Here is a 25,000-nt window from a genome sequence, read left to right as displayed (position 1 = left end):
CAAAGCTGTGATCATTTGCCAGTGGAGAGCAGCAACAACAAGAAGTGCACAGCATTGTGTAACCAACAGATAGAGTTTTAGAGGGAACGGTGCAGCACAAAAATAGCTCCACAAATGGCCTAAAGTGCAGGAGACGATGACTATTGAAAGCCTGATCATATTTCTGTGATTCAAAAGGAAAAAAAATCAACAGGACTCAGCATGCAGCCCAACAAGTGGCGGCACAATCAGAGAGTGACGGAGACAAAACAGAAAACAGTCCCTGAAAAGAAAACAGCATCAGCCAAAAAAGTCACCAAAAGCCCCGAAGCTAATTATTTCACATGAGCAGTCCGGCACTCCTTCAATACTAGGTAGTGGCACCGTGGAGAGAGCGGTTACGTGGGAAGCGTTCAGCCATTCCTCTGAGGACTGCGCTCCCATTCTCTCCTCCTTCTGATTAGATCTGAATTTGATTAGGCCGCATCACCCCGAGACAACGAGGACAGAGCAGCTAGATTGAAAATCTTTTGTTTCATTTTCTATTTATTTTCCTATTCGGTGTGTTAATTACAAGTAGAGATTGAGTTCTGCCCATGACTGCCTGCACTTCCGTTCATTTTATGGTGGATAATTATTCGCTTGAGTGTGTAAGATCCCAGAGGGAAGATGCTGTCAGTATTGTAAAAAAAAAATAAATCTATATACCGAACTTAATATCTGTTATTGTAATTTCACAAAACTTAAAATGATTGCTTTCCAAATTTTCTGTTGATTCTTTTGTGTTTGCCTACTTTAGTCCTTCATTAGCAGTCAGTTTCTGACCACAGAACACCAGTAATGAACAGGGGAGGACTAGAAGGCCTGCCCCTTTGTCCTCAGATGGTACATACCCTCTTGGCTGGTATGTATATTTTAAACTCTATATTTTATACTTTATTTTACAATGCCTCGGTTCCTGGCTCAGCCTCTCCCCAAAGACGAGTGTACTGACACTATTCCAGAGGTTGGCAACCCTAATGTTAAGAAAAGCAATTATGTCCTTCCAAAAAAACTCAAGCCACAACATTTTATGCCCATGTCTCAGTTATAGCCACTTTTCTCACATTTCTGGCAGGAAACTTTTCCACAAAAGTAGAACAGTTTTTTTTTTTTTTGTAAAATGGCTGTAAACATTCAACCCTTTACGAGGCTGAAGTCAGCTCCTCATTCCCCAGCTTCTTGTTCGAATTGCCTTCCCACCTTAAATGTTGTCTGAGGTGCCAGCATGTAACTGCAGCACCATTTAAGGTGGAACAGGAAAAATCAAATGAGAAGCTGACTTGAGACTTGCAACATTTTAGTGTTTGACAGTTTCTGCAGATTAAACATATCAGGAAACCAGCTGGAGTGATTCTAAATTCAAATTCAAGTCCATTCGTCTCCAAATTACCGATGCTCGTCTTAAATCTTTCTCTTTGGCTTTTCATTAGCTACTAGCTAGTCCAGATTGTTGTCTGCATAGCTGTGACCAGCAGTCTGCACACCAACCTTCAGGGTTAAGGTTGGTGAATTCCAGTGTTTAAGGCTGTTTATCGTTAAAACTGTGTTACGACGATCGGCAGAGGAAAGGATTTATATTTTATTTTTACCTAAAAATCTAGTTCTGCTGTGGAGCCACAACAGGACAGTAAAAGAGCCGCATGCCGCTCCGGAGATGCATGTTGCCGACCCCTCCACTAGGCAACCCGCACTGTACCTGAACATGTTTGATACCCAAACTCGAGTTCATTGGTCTAGTGTGAGTGCTCTGTATTCTGCTCAGGCCCACTTAAAGAGATGGATTTAGGCACAGTTCAATTGGACTCAGACATAGTACACATCTAGTGTGATTGCTAGTCATTCCTGAGCACAGAACGTGAACATTGATGCAAGTGTCCCACTTTTCAACCCTTTTGAGAATATGTGGGTCAATAACAGGCAAATTCCTCCCTTAACATCAAAAATATCTTATTGTTATATACAGCACGATTAACAGAAAAGTTGACAGAGGGCCAGTCTGAAATGCCCCAAATCAGCCACAAAGTAAGTACAATCATGAATTGTATTGTGCTGTTTGAGTTCTTTTCTTTAAACACATAAACTTGTATTGTGATGATGTAAGTGTGCTTGGGCCTGGGACGCTAAGAGAATTGTGAGCACAGGCCAGCGAGTGTGTGGGAGGTATGCTCAGGCATTTTACAAAGCAAAGGTGAGTACATCCTAACTGAGTACTGACCACATATGGATCTGTCATGAGTGTATCCATCACTGCAGCGCTGGAAATCACACTCATAATCTCTTTAAGAAGGCATCACATTTCATGATGTGGTTATTTTGGTCAACAATTAAACAATTAAAGAGATTTTGACAAGACTCTGTAAAGCATCTACATTTTTTAACTCAAAACTACCCTAAATAGTGCTGTGGGTTATGCTATAGCTTGGTGACTGAGATTCAAACCCCCACACAGATAGAAGTAAGTTTTGTGGTTTTGGCTGCCCTTGGGTGAAACTCTTAACACTACATTTGATTTGATCTGAAACATGAGGAGCTGCATGCGGCACTTTTACTGCCCTGTTGTGGCTCCACTGCAAAATTAAATTTTTAGGTAAAAATAATTCTCCTTTGCTGTAAAATAAAGCTCTGCTGATTGTTCAACACACTTTTAACAATAAATGCTCTTAAACACTGGATTTAATGTATAACTGCTAGTTCACCAACCTTTAACCCTGCAGACTGCTGGACACATGGCAATGCAGATAACAACCTCGCCTAGCTAGTGGCTAACGAAAAGAATTTTCCAGGAAACTTCCACTTTTATGGATGTTTTCTGCCGGAGATGTGAGAAAAGCACCTATTGCTGAGCTACAGCTTAAAGGAGAGCAAAGTAAGTCTGTGATTTTGCTTACATTAAATGTGTTAGCCTATACTAGCACACGAGCAATGCTGAGACGGTAAAATGGACATACAATATTGTGGCTTCCAATGGTTTGATTTTGCTGAAAGGACAAAATGGCCCTTCTTAACATTTGGCCTGCCAACCCCACTTGCAAGCAATAAAGAGTAAATTAATTCTTTTTTTTTTTTTTTTTTAATTTTAATTCTTTCACTGAGCTCCCTAAAATGTCTGTGCATGTTCCTGAACACCACTCACACTATTATGCCACTGCTGTGTTGAGAATGGCTTAACACCCAAATACTGTAATATCTGGTTGTAGATATATAGTAGCAGTCTTGAGGTCAAAAACTGACCAATGATGGATGGATGGCTGTAATGGCAATATGTTGATGGTAATATATAAATGTATTGTGGCAAACTGAAGGAAAAACCTGAAAAAATGAATAGAGAAGCATAAAAAATGCTAATGCTTCTGGACAGGTGTTCCATATGCTACAATACTACCCTGCTCTGTGGCAAGTATAAAAAAGCTGTGAAGGCCCAGTTAACCATGGATTTCAATCAAGATAAGGAAAGATTTAAGAGACTTAGGGCGTTTTTTTTTCTTCCAGACCTAGGCTGCTAATCGAGTTTGGTACATTTGGTCAAGTGTGAAAGCTGTTTTTGAGCTTAGGAGTGGCCTAGAGAACTGATCTCTGGTCGTTCTGACATTAGTGGTCAAGGATTCGCTTCCATGGTGCAGTCCGCTGCACATGCGGAAGCTGTTTGCTCCTAGTGCTGCGTATTGGGCTGTGTGACTTGTTAATTGTGTATCGCGACATCGCTTTACTTCCCTTTTCATGTTTTGTGATTGCAGGGAAAGGATTCTTGTGGAAAAAAGCGCTGTTCTTTGCAGCTTGAATGCTTTTATCCAAGGAAAATAATACAAAGCAGCAGACAGATGAAGCTAGTACCATTTTGAAAACCTGCACATAGAAAAGTAATGCATGGAATTTCACAATCAATTAATAATGAACTCCTCCCCCAAATGAGCCCAGAATCAATCCTGAGTGTGGGCTAAAATATTTAGGACAAGTGCAAGAGTTCAGTATCAGTGTGTGGTGGGTAGGAGCTTCTGTTACAAGACTGTCTTGAAATCTAAAGGAAAGACATTGATAAATAGGAATGGGAATTATGGTTAGAAGTGCACATGTGGTGGAGTGTCTGTTCCTCAAATGACTGAGAATGTCAGTGCAGGATGTGATGTGCCAGCAAGAACAGTCCATCCACCACTACATAGACAGGGATATTACAGAAGGGCTGAATATATCCCTTATTACAAAGATGAAGGCACATTTAAGAGACCATAGGCACTGATCTACAGAGATGTGGAAAAAAGTGATATGGTCAAATGTGCATTGCGTACATCAAGAGAGGCCTGATTGCTTTACCCCTACTGTGAGAGTTTGATGGTGTGGCTGTGTTACGCGTTGGGAGGGGAATTTTGCTGTAAATCAATACCAAATTATGGAAGTGGTCTTTTCCAGGATCACAATGCCCCCATTCTCAGGGCACGAGGGGTCACTGAATGGTTTGAAGATGATGAAATGATGAAAATCACCTGCTATGGCCTTAGATCTCAACCCAATGGAGTACCTATTGAAGATTAGGCCTAACAAATTAGAATGTGCTCTCCACCACCATCATCATCAAAACACCCACTGAAGGTTAGGGTTGGATTCTATTAGATCTTGTAGATCCTATCTCAAAGTGGATCGAAGCTATTCTGCTTCTCATGGTGGCCAAACACCTTTTGCTGGTATTTCCTTTAATTTGTTAGACATATGTGTTAGTAATAATTATTAGTAGTAGAATATTAAACATTGTTATTTTTGAGTTTTCATGTCTCCCACTTCCCTGTTACAGATACTGCACAGCATATGTGCGAGTGGAGGCTGTAAGCTATAGTGTGCTTTCTCCTTTGGAGCATGGTTGGTGTTCAGCCTCAGAGCACAATGGGAATTGATGGTGTCATTTTTGCTAGCAGCGCTGTGTATTTTTTCGCCCTAGTAAATGAAAAAAGGTGACAAAACACCACATTCTCTCCCTCATTCCCTCCTCTCTCCTTCACTTTCTCCTCTCTTGACTTACTCTACTCTTTCTTCCATACCCACGACAGTATTGAGGTGGGGGGAGGGATGGATGGATATGGGAACAGAAATGTTAAGCTGGCTGAATATTAATAGATGACAATCTCTCTAAAGACCAAATATGGCCCCCGGCTGGCCTTTCTCTTTTTCACTCTCCTCTGCGTGACCTAACCAGCATTAAAAAAATATCACATGAAATCGACTGCATGCAGCAGATGGAATGCATAGGTTTAGAAAAGAAAAGAGAAAGGAAAATATGATGACATGGACAGCTATCCTTACATCCTGCCTTCGACACTATCAGAAATAAAGACACAAAGCTATCACTGGGGTGGGACCCTCAAGGGTACATCTCAGTCCCTTTAGTCAGGGAAAATAACTGTACCATAATCTATTGAAATGATATTTTTTAAGCTGTGCTGATTCCACACACCCCGTCTCATCTCCAGGCTTTTTATTTTATTTTTCTGTTTTTAGGCTATAAAAAAGGTAGAAATATGTACTTTTCACCTGGAAAAAACATATTTAAGGTGTACAATTGGACCTTAAAACCACTGTTGTACCTTTGAAGGAACATTTTCATTGTTTGTACCTGAATGAATAAAAATATACCTGCACAGAAACTTAATTTAGTGCAATCATCCACTGCTTTGGTGCTTTGCAGAGTAAACCTGACTGTAGTCAAAAGTTGTTTAGAACTGCCTATTTTGACAGGAAGGGGTGATTTGACTGACATGTAAAACAAGCAACTGCAGTTGTTTAGTGACTTGCAGAGGCAAGTAATTGCTATGATGCTACAACATGAAAGGCAACTGTAAACAATAGCTCAGCAGCTACCGTGAAATACCATGCCATTAATACTAAACAAACACCTTTCCAGTAGTGGACAGTAACTAAGTAATTGTAATTTGTTCCTGTACTAAACTACTACTAAGTAGTTTTTTGTGTATCTGTACTAAAGTTTTTCCATTTTGGACGACTTTTTACTTTCACTCCACTACATTTTGCGAAATCTGTCGTTCCTTTTGGTTTCTGTGTGTATAAAAATGTAACATGTAAAAACAAAAGAAGCGCAAGGTGAGAGCATCAATCAGGGCACAGCGGTCACTTTGTTTTGAACTTGTTTTGATCTGTTGGATGAAGCTACCCACTGCAAGCACACGGTTCAACGTCAGCGCAGCATAACATTTTGGTAAAGTCTATTCGACATAAATGATGAACTAACCTAACTTTGTCTAAACAGACCGCAATATAGAAATATGTCCACATATGCAGTCGTGACTGACGCGGCTTTTTTCTGACTTTATATAAACACGATTTCATTTTACAGTAAATGTGTTTTGTCTAGTTTATGTTTATGAACAGGAACCTACAGATCAATATAGTAAAGGAAACTCATTTGTGATGAGTTTGAAGAAAGTTTTTATTAAACTTAAACTTGGAACTAAGTTGTACATAAATCTTAAACTGACACTTTGCTTGTTTGTAAAAAGTGATTTCAGAGCCACTCGGTTCTCCCTGATGGAAACTGTTTACCTTCAGTGTTTTGTGGTTATGATCATTTTAAAAGATGTCAGCGTCATTGATTAATGACGTTCTATTAAAAGACTGGTTTACCGAGAGTGACACGTGTATTTTAATTAGATTAGATTAAGTGACCCTTATTAGTCCCACAACGGGGAAATTTCACCTCCACATTTAACCCATCTGTGAAGTGAAACACCACATACACACTAGTGAGCACACACATTAGGGGGCAGTGAGCACACTTGCCCGGAGCGGTGGGCAGCCCAATCCGCAGCGCCCGGGGAGCAGTTGGGGGTTAGGTGTCTTACTCAAGGACACCTCAGTCATGTGCTGTCGGCTCTAGGGATCGAACTGGCGACCTTCCGGCCACGAGGCTGGTTCCCTAACCTCCAACCCACGACTGCATGAGCTGGTAAAGCAAGATTCTTGTTACAAAAACTATAATTGACATTAGAGTCTTAATGAATCTTTTAGTACTTTTACTTTCAATACTTAAGTACATTTGAAGGCACATACTTTTGTACTTTTTAAAGGGACGACTTCTACTTTTACTGGAGTAATATTTTACCTTGGGTATCTCTGCTTTAACTCAAGCACAGGTGTACTTCGTCCACCACTGCACCTTTCAAAGACAGGATTCAGCGTATTTCACAGCTGTTGTTCAACTCAGCAACTATATTTGGCTCAGTGTACGGACCAACTGCTTCCTACTGGCAATTAGTAAGAATTTAGCTTTGATTAATAAAAGTTTGTTTCTCATGGAAGTGCAGATAGCCAGTGAGCTTGTACCTGACACAAAATCTGACAGGTGTGGATTAAAGTAAAGGGAATAAATCCCAAAGTTTCAAAGTAATGCCAGACCTGATCAGCTTCAGGGCTTTGTGATGGTGATGGTAAGGCTTGTAGGCATGCAGTCCTGGACAGGTGAAGAAACCTACCTGTGATGGGATCTGTTGGGAGCAAATCAGTACAGACAGCAGGTTAAGACAAACTAGATTAAAAGAAGCTTTTCAAGGCAGAGGAAATCATGTTCATTTCAGTACATTCAGTAAAGGTAACACCAATAAAGTGTTCTCAGTGAACTTATTAAATAAAGGCATCGACTATATGGCTTATAAGAATGTCACTGGTAGTTAGTGGTGCATCATTGGCCAGAGACCTTCCATGCATTTCCAGATTCTTCTTAAGCAATAGGATCTCACAATTTACCTTATGTTTTTGGTTTGAAAAGCTATAGATCATTTGAAAAGATAAGGATGCTTAACAAAATAGAATTAAATTTATACAATTTCCACTTACTACAGATGTAGACATGTTTGGAGTTTACATTTTGCTTCATTGATTTAGTACTAGACCGAACCGACACTAGAAGTGAATAGTCACTGAAATCTTTTTTCTGAAATACTTCCCAACATGGTTTAAGACACAGTATTGTGACTTGTGACAGACTTCCGAGGTGTAAGAATGAGCACAACTTTACTGCTGAGAAGTGCAGGCAGCCTCGTCAGACAACATTCATCCTGACTCCGCTTTGTGTGCACACAAATCACGCAGGCATATCGATGGCAAAAGACTACATTTGTGATTTATGTTGTTTCTTTTTGATAAGTAACTGTTAGCATGGATTTTTCCAACTGAAAGATACCACTTAAGAAACGAAAATGCACAAAAGGTCAGATTCTGGAGAGGAGGTGGAGTTCAGCACAACACATGTTGTCTAAAGTGGCTGTCCATTGTTTTCAGCGACAATACAAGGTTCCGTCTGTTCTTATAGCTCTTCTTGTTATTGTATTGCATTGTATGGCACAGAGTTCTGCATTCAACTCGGTTTCTTCTTCTCTTGGTGTCTGCAGTGACATATTTGTTTCTAGCAGTATCTGAGCTCAGGACTGTCTTTTTCTCTAAGCTATTGGTAACTAGCAAAGATATTTTCTCTAGATTGACAAAGCACTTCTTGTAAGTCGCTCTGGATAAGAGCGTCTGCTAAATGCTGTAAATGTAAATGTAAATGTAGCTCATGTCATGTGCTAAACCACATTGACAAGTAAGTTCTGGCAGGTTGAGAGAAGTTTTTGGGTTGTATTTATGGAAAAGATTATTGACATGTAGCATTTGTGAAGCTAAAAAAGCTAAACTTTATTCCCCAAACATGTCTTGGCTGATCACCTACATTTGAGATGAGTGGAAAGTTGTGTAAGTTAGACTTGCCGCCAGACATTTCCTTTAAAGTTATGATTAACACCAAAGTAACAATAGTTTTCTTACAATTTCCTTCAAAATCCAGTAAAATTACTCTCCCACAATAAAGATCTTACAAACTGTTCCTGTATTCAGGTTATCTGGATGTCTGAATTTCAGTATAACTCATAAATTCCACATGTATGTATGAAATTTATTCATATGAGTAACAGAAGAGTGACAAGTTCCAGGAACATAGTTTGAAAAAGTTTCCAACTGTTAAGACATTTGTAAGCAAACTCATGCCATGTGTCAAACTGCAAGAAAAAAATTTGAATGTGTTTTCCATTTATTCAGCGGCAGGTCATATCACTGGCTGTGCAGTCCCTGGTCCCTCCCTGAAAGAATCCTAATGGGCCCAGCTGTGTACAGTGATGCAACACACGGCAAGAGCCTTCATTTTCACGTTTAACGTGCTTAAGCAGCTTTTGCTTCGAGCCGTGCTCAGGACGATCTGGAAATCCAGTCATTTTTGGGTGGTTGCCGCAGGTGTGTGAACATTTTCACACTTCTTATCCTGGGCTGGTTAAAAAGTCAGACGAGAGAAGCATCATCTGAAAAACTACATTTAGGCTAATCCAGAATGAGTGATTCAATTCTGATAGCACAGCTCAGCCAGGGAGTAATAATTTATAGTATCTGTGTCATAACATCCAACAGTTTCATGATAAGTCATGAATGATTAATGTTAGGGCAAAACGGTTACAATTTCCTCCACACGAAGCCCAAAAAACTATGCTTATGATGATTCCTATTAAATCTGCATAATCAAATTGGCCAATCAATGTTGAGTATATTTAGTTATTTAGCAGTCGTGGACCGTTATGGCTCAGCAATGAATCACTGACTCATTCTTTCTGATATCAACCCCTAGAAATCAACATTATTACTGCCAATGTTAAAAGGCATGGTTTAATTTTGTATGCATTTTTTGTGAATTTTATTTTTTACTTTTAATTCATTGAAAAAAAAGCATAAAATGAAAAGTATAGATACTGAACTTCAGATCCATACCATATGTGTGCAGGCATGAAGAGGTGCAGTTATTTTATTATGATTTGAATTTGACAAAAAATATATGTTTTGGAAAGAAAAAACATCCAGATGTTCATCATGTTATGTTGTTGTTTGACGTAAAACACAAACGAGAAACAGTCAGGCTGTAATGTGAATTGAATGTAAGTGTAATTCACTACGCAGTTATATTATTGCGTAATTAATTAAAATCTCCAAAGCTGTAATCATAAAAATTCATGTTTTAAATAAATAAAAAAATAGCATGTTTTGTCAATTTTTGTCCTGTAGTGTTGAACTGTGTTTTCTAGACGTAAGCAGCTTTAAATAAGACTTAAGCTTCTCTTACACTTTTCATCATACATCACTGTTTTTAGCATTCTATATAGCATCGACAAGGGTCTCTTAAAGCTTGTAACAATAGCTGAACTCTTTTAGTGCTATACAGAAATATTTTCAAAAAAGGTTCTATAAAGAACCACACACAGCACATTCTTGGTCAATTTGAAGAACAATTTTACATTTAGCACAGTATTTTGTAAAGACCCTTAATGAACCATCATGAAGAGTGTAGACTTTTGGTTTATAAAGTATGTGTGTCTGTCTGTGTGTGTGTGTGTGTGTGTGTGTGTGTGTATACATACATACATACATACATATATATATATATATATATATATATATATATATATATATATATATATATATATATATACACTCACCAGGTTGGGCCCCCTTTTCCTTCAGAACTGCCTTAATTCTTTATGGCAGACTTTCAACAAGGTGTTGGAAACGTTCCTCAGAGATGTTGGTTGGTTATTTGAGTTACTGTTGCCTTTCTATCATCTGGACCCAGTCTGCCCATTCTCCTCTGACCTCTCACATCAACAAGGCATTTTCGTCCACACAACTGCCGCTCACTGGATATTTCCTCTTCTTCGGACCGTTCTCTGTAAACCCTAGAGATGGTTGTGTGTGAAAATCCCAGTAGATCAGCAGTTTCTGAAAATACTCAGACCAGCCCGTCTGGCACCAACAACCACGCCACGTTCAAAGTCACTTAAATCCCCTTTCTTCCCCGTTCTGATGCTCGGTCTGCACTGCAGCAAGTTGTCTTGACCACCTCTACACGCCTAAATGCATTGAATTGCAGTCATGTGATTGGCTGATTAGCTATTTGTGTTAACAAGCAATTGAACAGGTGTACCTAATAAAGTGGCCTGTGAGTGTATATATGTATCATTGCTCCATTTTTGTCCTTTAAATTATGTAAATATCATGATGAATGGACTAAAATAAGCAACCCAAAATTACTTGGAAAAAATACATATACTTAAAAGTATAGAAGTATCAGTGTGTGAAAATTAGCAATAAAATTAGTTTGGTTAAGTTTGTTACCTGGCATTTCCTGCTGGTTCACTTATTTTTCACTATTAAAATAATTTTTCTTTAAGCATGAAAGACCTTGATCTGCAGGAAAAAAAAAAATCACTGCTTGAACCAAAAATAGATATGTGTGATGAATGAATGTGAGGCTGCAGCATGAGCAGGACGCACAGAGCATGGCCTTCATGAGTGCAGCCTGGGAGCTATAAAGCTTGTGTGATGATGCTAAACTGCTGGAGGGGGCAGCCTGCTTCAGGGCCGTGAGGAAAAGTTTCTCCACAGAGATTGATCCTACAGAAGCCAAGCTGATATTTCATGAGCTTTAAGAAGGAGTCTGCAGATTATTTACAGCCAAAGGTACAAAAACACGGCTCTCCTGACCCGGAGTGAGCGTTCTCAGCATATGACTGATGAACAGACTGAGGTCTCTGAGGTCTGCAGGAGGAGCTCAGGGAGACCAGAGACAGAGATGGATCTTGGCAGCCTGGAGCTCCTCACATACTTTAGGCGCTTATCAGTATTTAATGTTCTACTACCAGTGGGAGTGGCTAGTGCAATCGCTGATCACAGAGTTGACTCGCTTATAGATTTAGGACACTGGCCAGGAATGGAAAAATGCACAAACGTAACAAACAAAGACAACAGTTCTCATTTTTGGAATCAAGTACAGAGTAAAATATATTTTTAGATGTTTAATTCGTGTCTCAGCAAGGCAGGATTAAACATCCAATATTTTTTGTCAAATTATCTGCAGCAAATTTTGATCATTACTTCTGGACATTATGGACATTAATTTGATTCTACCTGCATTCTTGACACTGTAACGCATTCCCTTTCATATTTGTGTTTGCAAACAGGTCTGTTTAATATTACTGAAAAAAAATATATATAGCATTTAGCAGATGCTCTTATCCAGAGCGACTTACAAGAAGTGCTTTGTCAATCTAGAGAAAGTATCTTTGCTAGTTACCAATAGCTTAGAGAGAAAGACAGTCCTGAGCTCAGATACTGCTAGAAACAAATATGTCACTGCAGACACCAAGAGAAGAAGAAACCGAGTTGAACGCAGAACTCTGTGCCATTCAATGCAATACAATAACAATAAGATACAATACAGTAAACTACAATACAGAGTGCAGTACAATAAAATAAGTGCAGCTTATAGTTCAGTGCTCGTTTAAGTGCTGTGTGAAGAGATGAGTCTTCAGTCTGCGTTTGAAGACAGCAAGAGACTCTACTGTTCGGACAGCCAGTGGGAGTTCATTCCACCACCTGGGTGGCAGTACAGAGAACATTCTCGACGCTTGTCTTCCGTGCTTGTCTTCCCAAATATATATATATATATATATATATATATATATATATATATATATATATATATATATATATATATATATATATATATATATATATTTCCCTCTATTTCTGATGGGAGTATGTAAAATTTTTCACTTACTGTCTCAAAAGAATAACTTATATTTGGGGATGTAAGAAGTGGGGGTGCAGAGGGTGCAGTAGTACCCCCAGATTTCAGGACTGCAACTGTTAATATTAATACTACTACTACTATTTATTATAATAATAATAATAATAATAACGTTCTGAATCTTATAATAATCCAAGCATATCAAAGTACCATATGTGCCTGTTTAAGAGTGGAGTTTGCATTTTTACATTATATTTATAAGCTTTCAAAAGCTGCAGTAGCCATGCACCGTTTAAGTTAATGAGCCAAATTGCTTCCTGTGCCAGCTGCTGGCCTCTCTGGGGGCTCGCTGCTAAATCACACTCTGGTTGAGGTGCAAAGAGAGAAAGTGTGTGTTATAGGCCAGTTTGGAGCCCTAAAATAGCCTAATATTTAAGGTTTAAAAACAAATAGTTTAAGCTTCCAGTGACTGTGAGCGTGACACAATGAGATACCGCACCACAGATCAACAATCTGAGCGTCGCCATTCAGCTAATTTGCATAATTTCATCCTGATTCAGAGAACAGAGCAACAATGTGTATGAGGGGTTTAATTTGTCATCTATAAGTGTATGTTGTCATCTCTCACCACACTATTGCACAGTATGACACAACCGACTGGTGTAAATTAACAAAAAGAATTCAGTTCAAAAAAGGCAACTTATTTTGCTCAATGCCATCGCACATGTCACATATACGCTGCTTAAAACGTCAGCACCCCCAGCTTAAAGCACCTTGCCACATCTCTGCGTATGTTCTCAATATGCTGATTTAGTATGTCTGAAAAATTTCTCAACACTGTCACTTAGGCCTGAAACGTACTTCATACAAGGACATGGATGCAAATGACAGTGCTTGACCAATGCACTGGAAACGCTCGGTCCTTCTGTACAAACTCACAGCCCGTTCTTATGTTGCTGTGGAGGGTGAAACGCTCAGTACTGAAGGGGGCAGATCAGAGTACAGATCAGAGAGGGATCACCTGTTATTGAGCTGAGCTGCTTTACCTCTTCTGTTGGGTTGGAAATGCGATAGTTAATCATACTTTCATGCCAGCTTTGCGTGAGTCTCAACTGCCAAAGCACGCTGGCGGTACAAGTCCACTCTGTCAGCTCACACTAACGTCGCATTATGAAATGCATCCTGACACATTTTTGATCACAACTACGTGTGAAACCCAGTCTGCGTAGCTCGAGAATGTTTCGGGCCTTACTGTCTGAAAATAAGGACTATCTTCATTTCAAGAATTTGAATTACTATCCCAAAATAATGATGTGTTGTGTCAAACTCTTGCCTCACTATTTTGAAATATTGAGTTGTTTTCTAAAAGTAGCAGATTGAAATATTGAAATTTTGCAAAAATATTGACTTACTCTGTCAAATGAATGACTTATGGACAGTAGGCTCAAAGTTTTATTATACACTTCTATAACCTCAGAAGAGCTCAACCAGTTTGCATTGAAGTCCCTGTAGTTGTATGTAATATGTAGAAGCCTTAGTCTGTAATAGGACTGGGATTTTAAGGAGTAAATTGTCATATGACCTTAATTATCTCATGATGTTGTGTTACTAAGAAATGTCAACCTAATGTCTTGAAACAGGGGGCTATTTAATAAAAACATAATACAATTCAGTGTAATAAGTGATTATTTTGAGATTCACAAAATGTTATTACACCTACATAGTAAAACAATTGAGAAGATAAGTTATTATTTCAGCTTCAATAGAATATTAATGTAGTAAAGGGCACAAAAAAACAAACAAAAAAAAACTGAACACAGCATAGAAAGAGCATAAAAATTCCTACAACGCAGGCTGGATGGAGCTTTCTCTCTGGTTCTTGTGTCAGCATCTCTTCATATTTCTTAGCAATCATCCATTCTGTTCTTTCTTTATACCTTTTCTCTCAAAGCATCTTCGTCTCCTATAGCGAGGGTTTTGGCAGGCTAACTCAGTCGGAGTAAAAGGCTGACAAAGCTGCTCCGCTCTCCTTAAGCACTTTCTGTTGGGCCTCTACTCATATTAATGGGTTCCTTTATTGAGCTGGAGCTATGATGAATGATACAGTCTGTACATACACAAGCTCACACCTTCCTTCACTAACATCACCTGCTGCTTGTTGAGGGTGTTGTGCAGTCTGGCCTCAATATGTGTGTGTGTTGACCCTGAGGCAGCATGGAATAGTGATTTACTTTCACTTCCGAATCCATTTTCTCTGCTCGTCTCTCCTGGAAACGTTGGTTTTATTTGGTGTATGTGATTTATCATAGTTTGACGTGTTTTGTCATAATCATAATCAGTCTCGATAAATCATGGGCTGACTACAGTTATGAAAAAAAGCTGCTGGAAATGTTCAACAGACACACACACACAAACACACACACACACACACACACACACACACACACACACACACACATATATATATATATATGTTTGTGTGTGTGTGTGTGTGTGTGTGTGTGTGTGTGTGTGTGTGTTAAGAAGAGAAACTTCGTACTTTCAGCAAAAATCAAACCAGCCTGGGAGCCACACATAATGTCCAGTATGTCTCAGTGTGTGCTAATGTCCTAACTAGTATAGGCTAAATAACATAAACAAACACACTGATCTAAATACTTTGCTCTGCTTTAAGTTTCAGCTGCAGCCGCTTTCCTCCTGTTCCCGTCAGGAAACTTTTATTCAAAAGTAGAGCAGCTTATTGTAAAATGTCTCTCAACGTTTGGCTGTTTGACGAGGCTGAAGCCACTTCTTATTGTCCAGCTTCTTGTTCGGATTTTCCCGTTCCACTTTAAATTCTGTCTGAGGCGCCAGAATGTAAATGTGGCACCATTTAAGGTGGAACGGCAGAACTCGGAAAGCGACTTCATCTTCGCAACTTTTTGTGTTTGACAGTCTCTCGTTGCAGGTTTAACGTACCAGGAAACCAATTGCGCTGCTTATAAATGTTCGTCTTAGCTAAATCTCTCTCTCTTTGACTATTCGGTCTCTATTAGGGGAGACTTCGTTGCTATGTGACTGATGATTCTCAGTCGTAGCCCCCATTTATTCTCAGTCGTAGCCCCCATGGACCCTCACAGAGCAGGTACTGCTTGGGGATCTTTCTCATCACCACTGAGCAGATCAGACGGCACGTTTGGTGAATGGTATTGGGGTCATTTCTGGCCGATTCCAGGTTGTTTAGGTGTTCTTCTGTCACATCTTCAGAGTCTGACCAAATCGGCTGGTCAAATCTGATCTTAAAAGTATCCATTTTTTTATTTGGGGCAAAGTAAGAAGTAAAAATGTTCAAATGGCATCAACGGCATCTTAGCGGAGTGATACAGTGTTTGTGAAAAACCTGTGATGTTATGGCGAAATAACAGCACGGTTAGAACGCCTCTCAACCAATCAGCTTGCGTGGCCGGAGATAACTGTTTTACTAACAGTTACTAACTAACCGGAACTCATTTTTAAACCTGAACTTCAACTAATATTCCCATCATTCTGTTGTATGTGTAGGCTACTCCTGTTTTCCTTCAACATCACAACAACTTTGTCCCCAAAATGTACAAAACAAGCACACACAGACACGGCTTCACCTTCACACCTCAGAGCTTCTGAGTAAAGGAATGAAAGAAGTGTGAGAGGTCTCAGTGCTGAAGGAGCGAGTGTGTGTGTTGAGAGGTGTCACTCACGTTGATGTCCTCCAGTTGCAGCGTGTTGAGGGAGTGGTTGTTGCGTCTCCAGATAATTGGCGGCCGCTGCTCGCCCGTGATGCCGCATGTCAGCACCACGCTCTGGCCCACCGTTACCGTGGTGACGCTCACTTTCTGCTCCTCAGCAAGACTCAGCTGATACACCTCTGAAAAAAGAGTGTGAGAGGACAGTAAGAGCGTGTTTCAGGAACAGATTAGTACCATCAGATGATTTTATATAGGCAGCATTATATTACTGCTAGTTTATCAGAGTTCCAGTTGTTCTTCACATCACTGTCCTTCGTTTAACCTCTTACAGGGCCAGGACCCTTGTATAACTTAGAATAGCTCAGCCAGTTTGCACTGAAGTCCCTGTAGTTATGGAATAATAAGCCTTATTATGTAATAATAATTATACTTGGGGCAGTCGTGGGCTGGAACCAGCCTTGCAACTGGGAGGTCGCCGGTTTAATCCACTTGGCTGACAGTATGTGACTGAAGTGCCCTTGAGCAAGGCACCTAACCCCTAACTGCTCCCTGGGTGCAGTGGATAGGGCTGCCCACTGCTCTGGGCAAGTGTGCTCATTGCCCACTAGTGTGTGTGTTCACTAGTGTGCATGTATATGGGTGTTTCATTGCACGGATGGGTTAAATGTGGAGGTCTAATTCCTCTGTGTGCAAACACAGTGGGCTAATGGCTCAATTAAATTAATGAGCCTTGGATTTTAAGGGGTTAACCATTTGCAAATACAGCTATCTTTAATGTATTTGAAAGTTCATAATAAACGGGACAATAGAAATGGTCCTAAAATACATGGAATAAAATGATACACAACAACTGCACTCTGTATCACAACACAAAAAAACCTTCTGCTGTTAATGGATCAACCTTTGACTCTAATGCAGATCATACGGCGCACCAAGTATTCTGATGAATGAAGAATGTGTTTCTGTTTAACCTGATGGGCTGAAAACTTATGTTCCTAACTAGAACTAGGCTGGTCAGCTAACTAACAGGCTCAAAGAAAGCCACTGCTTATGGAGTATGAATGTGACTGTATTACAAACGACCACTTTTTTAGCAATATTTTGCATAGTTGGGGTCAGGAGTCAGTATTTAAATTCCTGCGTAGTGCACTATGTAGGGAGCATGAAGCCATTTGATATTCAGCCCTAGCATGAGAAAAGTGGCATCGTCAGATTGGCAGAAGACTCACGGTGGTAATTTGGTGGTACTTATAAACTAAAGGTGTTGCATTAAACAGTGCTGCGTTATAGATGCTCACTGTTATATGATTTTTTTTTTTTATTATTATGAAATGATTGCACTATACCGTGACTGACGACCTAACATTCTTCTCCACATTCAGTTAAGTTAGTTAAGTGACCCTTATTAGTCTCACAATGGGGAAATTTAACCCATCCATGCAGTGAAACATCATATACACACTAGTGAATGAACACACACTAGGGGGCACCGGTCCGGAGCGGTGGGCAGCCTCCAGCTCATGACTGCCCCAGCTGTCAATGGTTACTTTGCACGATACTGTACTCTAGAAGAACTACATTTATTTGATGGAATACTTGTTTACATTGATTATGATTAATAATAAGGTATTATCTAAAATGTTATTTTATGTTGGCTATCATTTTATAAAAGCAATAAGTAGTGCATTACCTGGTCGTGGGGAAGGGAGCTTAAGGCACTCTGTGACACATAGTGCCAAAGAGCACCCTTTCCCATGATAAAACCATAGTAACCTGTGGCATTTCATGGCTTATTGCTTTAGTATTCCATAATGCACCATCATATCCCTCAACCTCATCAGTTTGACCGAATTGCCAATTTTAAATTATTTTCCTTACACAACTTTCTTTGACTACAATACCCAGCATGCATTTAACAAATACATCACACAACCTTTGGAAATCCATATGGCATCAGCCAATCCTGAATGCTAGCCTAGTCAACTACGCTAGCATTAGCATAACCTCGATTGCCAAGATCATAAGAAAAAAAATGACGATCTACATTCAAGTTTTTTTACCTCTTCAGCCACAGAAAATAAGACAAACTGAGGTAATATATCTAGACAGCCAGCATTGATATTAATAGCGAATAATCATTATAAAGCGTGTGAATGAGAAGAACGTTCTAGAACAGGGACAATGGGGAGATCAGTGTAGAACAGTGTGAAACAGGAAAAAAGGTCTACTGTGGACTGGGGTGGCCTTTGTGAATGGAGGAAAATGTTCTACAACAGTGCGAGATGGGCTAGAACATTCTAGAACAGGGTATGATGGGTGAGATCATTCAAAAACAATGTGAGAGGTGAAGAATGGGCCTCGTTCACCAAAAACCCACTTACACAGTTTTCACGACGATTCTGACATTCACAAGTGTTTTCGTATTTGGGATTTGCTCTTAGGTAAGAACAGACTGAAGAGCACAGGCGAGAACAGTTCTGCGCTTTAAGAACACGTCATGAATCTGAAGTCCATGTAGTCTAGGACCAGCATTGCTAAATGTAGCCTGGAGCTTTTAGCTTGTTGTCCAAGTCATTTCTCCCATTTGAAATCCATGCGTCTGCAGATTAACGCTGATCTGATGAGAGTTATGAAAGTTGTTCCAATAAGACGTCTGTCTTCTCAGCACTGATATTAGCTATCTGGAAAATCAAAGGAAAATCAATACATATCACCTTAAAAATCCACCTCAAAGTATTAGAGTTTCAAAAATCCCTCCCACCTTCAAGATACGTCATCAGAAGGGGGCGGTCCTAGTTAAAAGGGTTTGAATTGGAAATTCTCCCTCTAGAAACTACTGCAGCACCGTTGTTGGATGTGAGTAGGCTTTTTAAAATTTATTTATTTATTTATTTATTTAATTCATTATTTTCAAATTGACTATTGCAATATTTTTTTTTCCACAGGACTTTCTGCTACCGCAACAAACAAACTACAACTTTTGCAAAATTCAGCAGCAGGAATATTAACACGGACTAGAAAACAAGATCATATTAGACCAGCTTTAGCATCACTGCACTGGCTGCCTGTTTCCTTTAGAATCGACTATAACATTTTACTACTTCATGGTTCGGCACCTTCATACCTCTCTGAGTGCCTGATAGAATATGTTTCACATCAAGCTTTAAGATCAGCTAGTGCTGCATCTCCATATTCCACATGTGAAAATGAAAAAGACGGCATAGGCAGCACTTTGTTTTTATGCACCAAAGATCTGGAACAGGTCACCCATAAACATCAGTCAGGGTCCTTCTATCTGTGTATATTTCTTTTATTTTTATGTATGATTGGGGCTATATACACTGGTCAGGCATAACATTATCACCACCTCCTTGTTTCTACGCTCAGTGTCCATTTTATCAGCTCTACTTACTATATAGCTGCACTTTGTAGTTCTACAGTTACTGTAGTCCATCTGTTTCTCTGATACTTTGTTAGCCCCCTTTCACCCTGTTCTTCAGTGCTCAGGACCCACATGGACCCTCACAGGGCAGGTACTATTTGGGTGGTGGATCATTTTCAGCACTGCAGTAACTGCAGTGGTGGTGGTGTGTTAGTGTGTGTTGTGCTGGTACAAGTGGATCAGACACAGCAGAGCTGCTGGAGTTTTTAAACACCTCAGTGTCACTGCTGGACTGAGAATAGTCCACCAACCAAAAATATCTAGCCAACAGCATCCAGCATCCTGTGACCACTGATGAAGGACTGGAGGATGACCAACACAAACTGTGCAGCAGATGAGCTGTCGTCTCTGACTTCACATCTACAAGGTGGACTGACCAAGTAGTCAGACGAGGTCTAAAAGAGTGGACAGTGAATGGACACAGCATTTAAAACGATCCACCCGTATCAGCACAATACACACTAACACACCACCACCACATCAGTGCTACTGCAGTGCTGAGGATGATCCACCACCCAAATAGTGCTTGCTCTGTGAGGGTCCATGGGGGTCCTGACCTCTGAAGACCAGGGTAAAAGGGGGCTAAGAAAGTATCAGAGAAACAGATGGACTACAGTAACTGTAGAACTACAAAGTGCACCTATATAGTAAGTGGAGCTGATAAAATGGACAATAAGCGTAGAAACAAGGAGGTGATCATAATGTTATGCCTGATCAGTGTAAATATCATTATTATTATTATTATTATTATTATTACCATGTTTACAATAGATGTAGCAATGATTACATGTTTTATTTTAACCTAAGTATCTTTTTAAAACTTCAAAACAATGGCTAGAAAAAGTGTAGACGTTCAATATTGTGTATATGTATCCATGTGGGTTTGCACATACTTATACTGAATGAGCCTAAAGTGTCATTTAGGATTCAAGGAGCAGTTCAATTAGTTGCTATCGAGTTAGAGAGGCATGAGGCAGCTATTGTGTCTGCTATTCTAAAAAGTGTCATCATAAAAGGGAATGAATGAATCTACACACTCAAGAACAACAAACACTAGGAAATGAAACCATGCTACATAAACCTAACACAGGTTAGATTTACAGTGTTAGCATGAAGAGCTGTTTATGTTAGAGTTCTTAATGCAGACCCACCAGCACAAAAATGCACACTCAAATGAGACCTGACAGATTCAACAGCAGAAATAGCCACGGTTCCAATCAGCCAGAGTTAATATCATGATTATATCCAAATCACTTAATGCGATCTTCTTTATTAACATATTTTAAATATGATATATGTTAAAATAAACATTTTCTCTGTGTTACAATCAAACGTTTTGAGAAAAATAACAAGAACATACCTCACACTTCAGTTGCCTTTTACTGTTATAGAAACAAATCAATAATATCCATTACCATAGCGATATGAATCAAATTCTCAAAGTGTGTAGAACTGAAGAAAACAAATCAAACTCCACTGACACACAGCTAAACCTGAGGAATGAGCCAAACACTGACTGCAACAACCTCCTCAATAGCACCATTTCAACCCCGTTCTACTCCTCTTTCAATAAAACCGGTCATATTTGAAATGCCACAGCATGCCACGCTGGCTAAACAAGTGACCCAGGAAAATATTAACAACAGGCTTCATATTCTTAGAAATAAGAAAAGACAACCAAATGAACATAGAAAGACATGAGTAGGGAAGAACTTTTGAAAACTGTGTGAATGGGGAGAACGTTCTAGAACAGGGTGAATGGGGAGGTCAGTGTAGAACAGTGTGAAACAGGAAAGATTTGGCCCAATGTGAACTGAGTGGCATTTGTAGAGCTTTGTGAATAGAGGAGAGCATTCTAGAACAGTATGAGATGGGCCAAAACACTCTACAACAGGGTATGTTGGGTGAGATCATACAAAAACAGTGTCAGATGGAGAGAATGTTCTAGAGCAGTGTGAAAGAGGGACACAGTATAGGATGGTATGAGTATGGAAAACAGTATAGAAAAGTATATCTAGAGGAGAACATTCTAGAACAGAGTGAGATGGTCTAGATCACTATAGAGCTGGGTATTCTTGGTGAGATCACTCTAGAATAAAGTGAGATGGGCTAGGTCACAATAAAGCTGGGTATTCTTGGTGAGATCATTCTAGAACAGAGTGAGATGGTCTAGATCACTATAGAGCTGGGTATTCTTGGTGAGATCATTCTAGAACAGAGTGAGATGGTCTAGATCACTATAGAGCTGGGTATTCTTGGTGAGATCATTCTAGAATAAAGTGAGATGGGTTAGGTCACAATAAAGCTGGGTATTCTTGGTGAGATCATTCTAGAACAGAGTGAGATGGTCTAGATCACTATAGAGCTGGGTATTCTTGGTGAGATCATGCTAGAATAAAGTGAGATGGGCTAGGTCACAATAAAGCTGGGTATTCTTGGTGAGATCATTCTAGAACAGAGTGAGATGGTCTAGATCACTATAGAGCTGGGTATTCTTGGTGAGATCACTCTAGAATAAAGTGAGATGGTCTAGATCACTATAGAGCTGGGTATTCTTGGTGAGATCATTCTAGAATAAAGTGAGATGGGCTAGGTCACAATAAAGCTGGGTATTCTTGGTGAGATCATTCTAGAACAGAGTGAGATGGTCTAGATCACTATAGAACTGGGTATTCTTGGTGAGATCACTCTAGAATAAAGTGAGATGGGCTAGGTCACAATAAAGCTGGGTATTCTTGGTGAGATCATTCTAGAACAGAGTGAAATGGGCTAGATTACTACAGAGTTGGTCTGTGTCTGTGTCCAGCTTGGCAAAAAGGTAACAATGAACAAGCGTGTGATGAATAAGGGGAAAGAGTTTATGATTAGAAAGAAATTTTTATATATAGAGTAGTTTGGAACTGGGTAATGGATCTCAGGATCTCAGTATGGTTAATTTAGTGGGACAGTTACTGTTGTCAAAAGTCAATGACCATTGTCCAGATCAAATAATACTGAATGTTTTTATATTTGATTGAAGCAGATATTTCTTTCCATGAATACATGAATAATTAGTGAATTTGTCCAGTGACAAATTCACTGTCATTTTGGGAATGAGATAATCTCGAATGTCTGATCATATATGAGTGCTTACAGAGGATATTTCACAAGAGCAAGTTCTGTGTAATCACACTTTGAAATCAGTTTGGAGTTAATACTCCAATCATAATAACTCAAGCCAAGAGTATTGGCTAAAACTGACAATAATAATAATAATAAAAATAATAATAATAATAATTTTTTAAAATTCTTCTTTTTTTCATCTCAATTGAAGGTGAAAAACAAATATAATATTGGTCTTGATATCATTTGTATGTCTACCAGCTTCTAAGTGGGCCTATTAAAATAACTGGGTGGACAAGGCGCCCTGAGGCCCACCCACAGCAGCTGGACTGGTCATGTGGTCAGGGCCTCACTGCTTTACTGGCAGAGCCATAAGAAACTTTCTAACTGTGTTGAGTATGAGTTTGTAGTAAGCAACTCTTAACATTTCTCTAAAAGCTTTTTAAAGCTGCTAAAATGTATTGAAGTCGCTGTCCAAGGTACCAACATCTTAGGCATCCACAGGGATACTCCAACCTGTTTTTCCTGGTTGTGCCTGGCTTCACCTCGACTAACCAGTGCATTAGTAGCTCATTTTCATCAAATCGCTGCTGTCGGAACAAAACTTCATATTGCCATTTTTGTTATTTTTCTGTTTCTGACGTAAAAAGTAAAGTAGGTTTTTCCCTTCTACTGTAAAGTTACCATTTTGGAGATTTTCCACAGCAACATGTTAAATCCAAGGTTCCTAATTCAAACCACAGGGATACTCAGACACACCTTAGTTCTATTCCAGACCCCAACACAACATGAACTATGGAATCAAGGATGGTAGAATAATGATTACCTGGCACAGTTGTGTTTGGAGCTGGGGCATCATAAAGCCCTCCACTCCCAAATACCAAGTATGTAATCCCCCACAAATTACACCCTAACTTCAGCCCATGCATTCAATTATAATGGAGTCACATTGAGCCTTTGTTGAAAGATTATTAAAGGCCAAACACAGCAAACAGCCCTGGTCTTTTCCACCATGAGTCATGACAGAATGAGATCTGATACGGAACTGTCTGCGCAATTAAAGGAACAATTTCTCCATTTCCTGTATCGTGGCAATTCACTGGGAAAATATATGCATCTATTGGCAAGTGTAAATGAATGGAGTCTTCTGACTCTGACAAATGTGCTCTAATGCAGAAGCCCATCAAAAACAAACAGCATTATGAAGCATGATGGGACGCTCCACAGCAATACATTTCTCCCTTAAATATACAACACGTTATTGATGCAACATCACCCGCATAAACAAACGAATTAATTATTTAAGATATCTGACAGAGCGTAATTAAATTCACACACATGGAAAACATAATCGAGTTCGGGTGGGAACAAATGAGTGTGGCGCTTGGTGGGGGTTTCTCGAATGATTGCACAATTATGGAGTCTGGAAATTATAACAAGTCTGAGCACAAGACAAACAAGCTTCTTTCTATGCAAGCAGCAAGTCTTTTCTTCGCCGCACCCTCATTAAAAGTTAATTTAACAAATTAACCTGGTTGCATTTCCTTTTCGTTGCCTTAAGCACTGGGGGTAAGGGGACAGCAGTGGCCTGCACCTCCAGAAACCCTGGATTTAACATTCTGCTCTTTGAGTCATTAGTGCAGTATGAGGACAGGTGACCAATGAAAAGAGCGGATGTGAGCGCGCTCAGTGGGGGGAGTGAGAAGAAGAGTCAAACAGTTGCAACTGGACACCCTTAGCATTTCCAGTACATGTGCTGGAGCAGGCAGAGTGAGTTTTAGACTGATTAGTGCTGGACTGAATTTATACAGGTGCAACATGTAACTGAAGTGACCATCTGATCTACCCTAGGACCCAAATGATGCATTGATTAGCTGATATTGATTTGATATTGGCATCTTTTATATAAATATGATGTGACAATAAACATGATTTGGCACAACTACTACAAGTCCTGGTCTTGACGCAAACTCGATGTGTCTCGGTCTCAACTAGGACCTGCTTCTTGTAGACTTGTCTACAACCACAGAGGAAACTGATAGACACATTATTTAGTTGTAATATGTAATATGAAGCCCACCACTTCATTCCCCCTTTTGTTATAAAAAATGCACTGTAACCTCATAGTAATTA

General features: G+C 39.5%; 1 protein-coding gene across 4 annotated transcripts in view; it reads right to left on the bottom strand.

The window, feature by feature from the left end:
- Positions 1-25,000, bottom strand: part of fstl5 (follistatin-like 5) — a 242,777-nt gene that overhangs the window by 57,235 nt on the left and 160,542 nt on the right. For 2 of the 4 annotated variants that reach the window (XM_017692046.2, XM_017692047.2), the window contains exons 7-8: positions 16,336-16,502; positions 7,494-7,505 (exon numbers count right to left, since the gene is read on the bottom strand). In XM_017692046.2, coding sequence (XP_017547535.1) covers positions 7,494-7,505; positions 16,336-16,502 — 179 coding nt within the window. The remainder of the gene's footprint in view (positions 1-7,493; positions 7,506-16,335; positions 16,503-25,000) is intronic. The other 2 variants (XM_017692048.2, XM_017692049.2) reach the window with 1 other exon arrangement.

The sequence above is a fragment of the Pygocentrus nattereri genome, chromosome 8 (genome assembly GCF_015220715.1).
Source record: "Pygocentrus nattereri isolate fPygNat1 chromosome 8, fPygNat1.pri, whole genome shotgun sequence".
Taxonomy (NCBI): Eukaryota; Metazoa; Chordata; class Actinopteri; order Characiformes; family Serrasalmidae; genus Pygocentrus; species Pygocentrus nattereri.
Note: the sequence above shows the minus strand (reverse complement) of the source record. Positions and strands in the feature narration are given on the sequence as shown.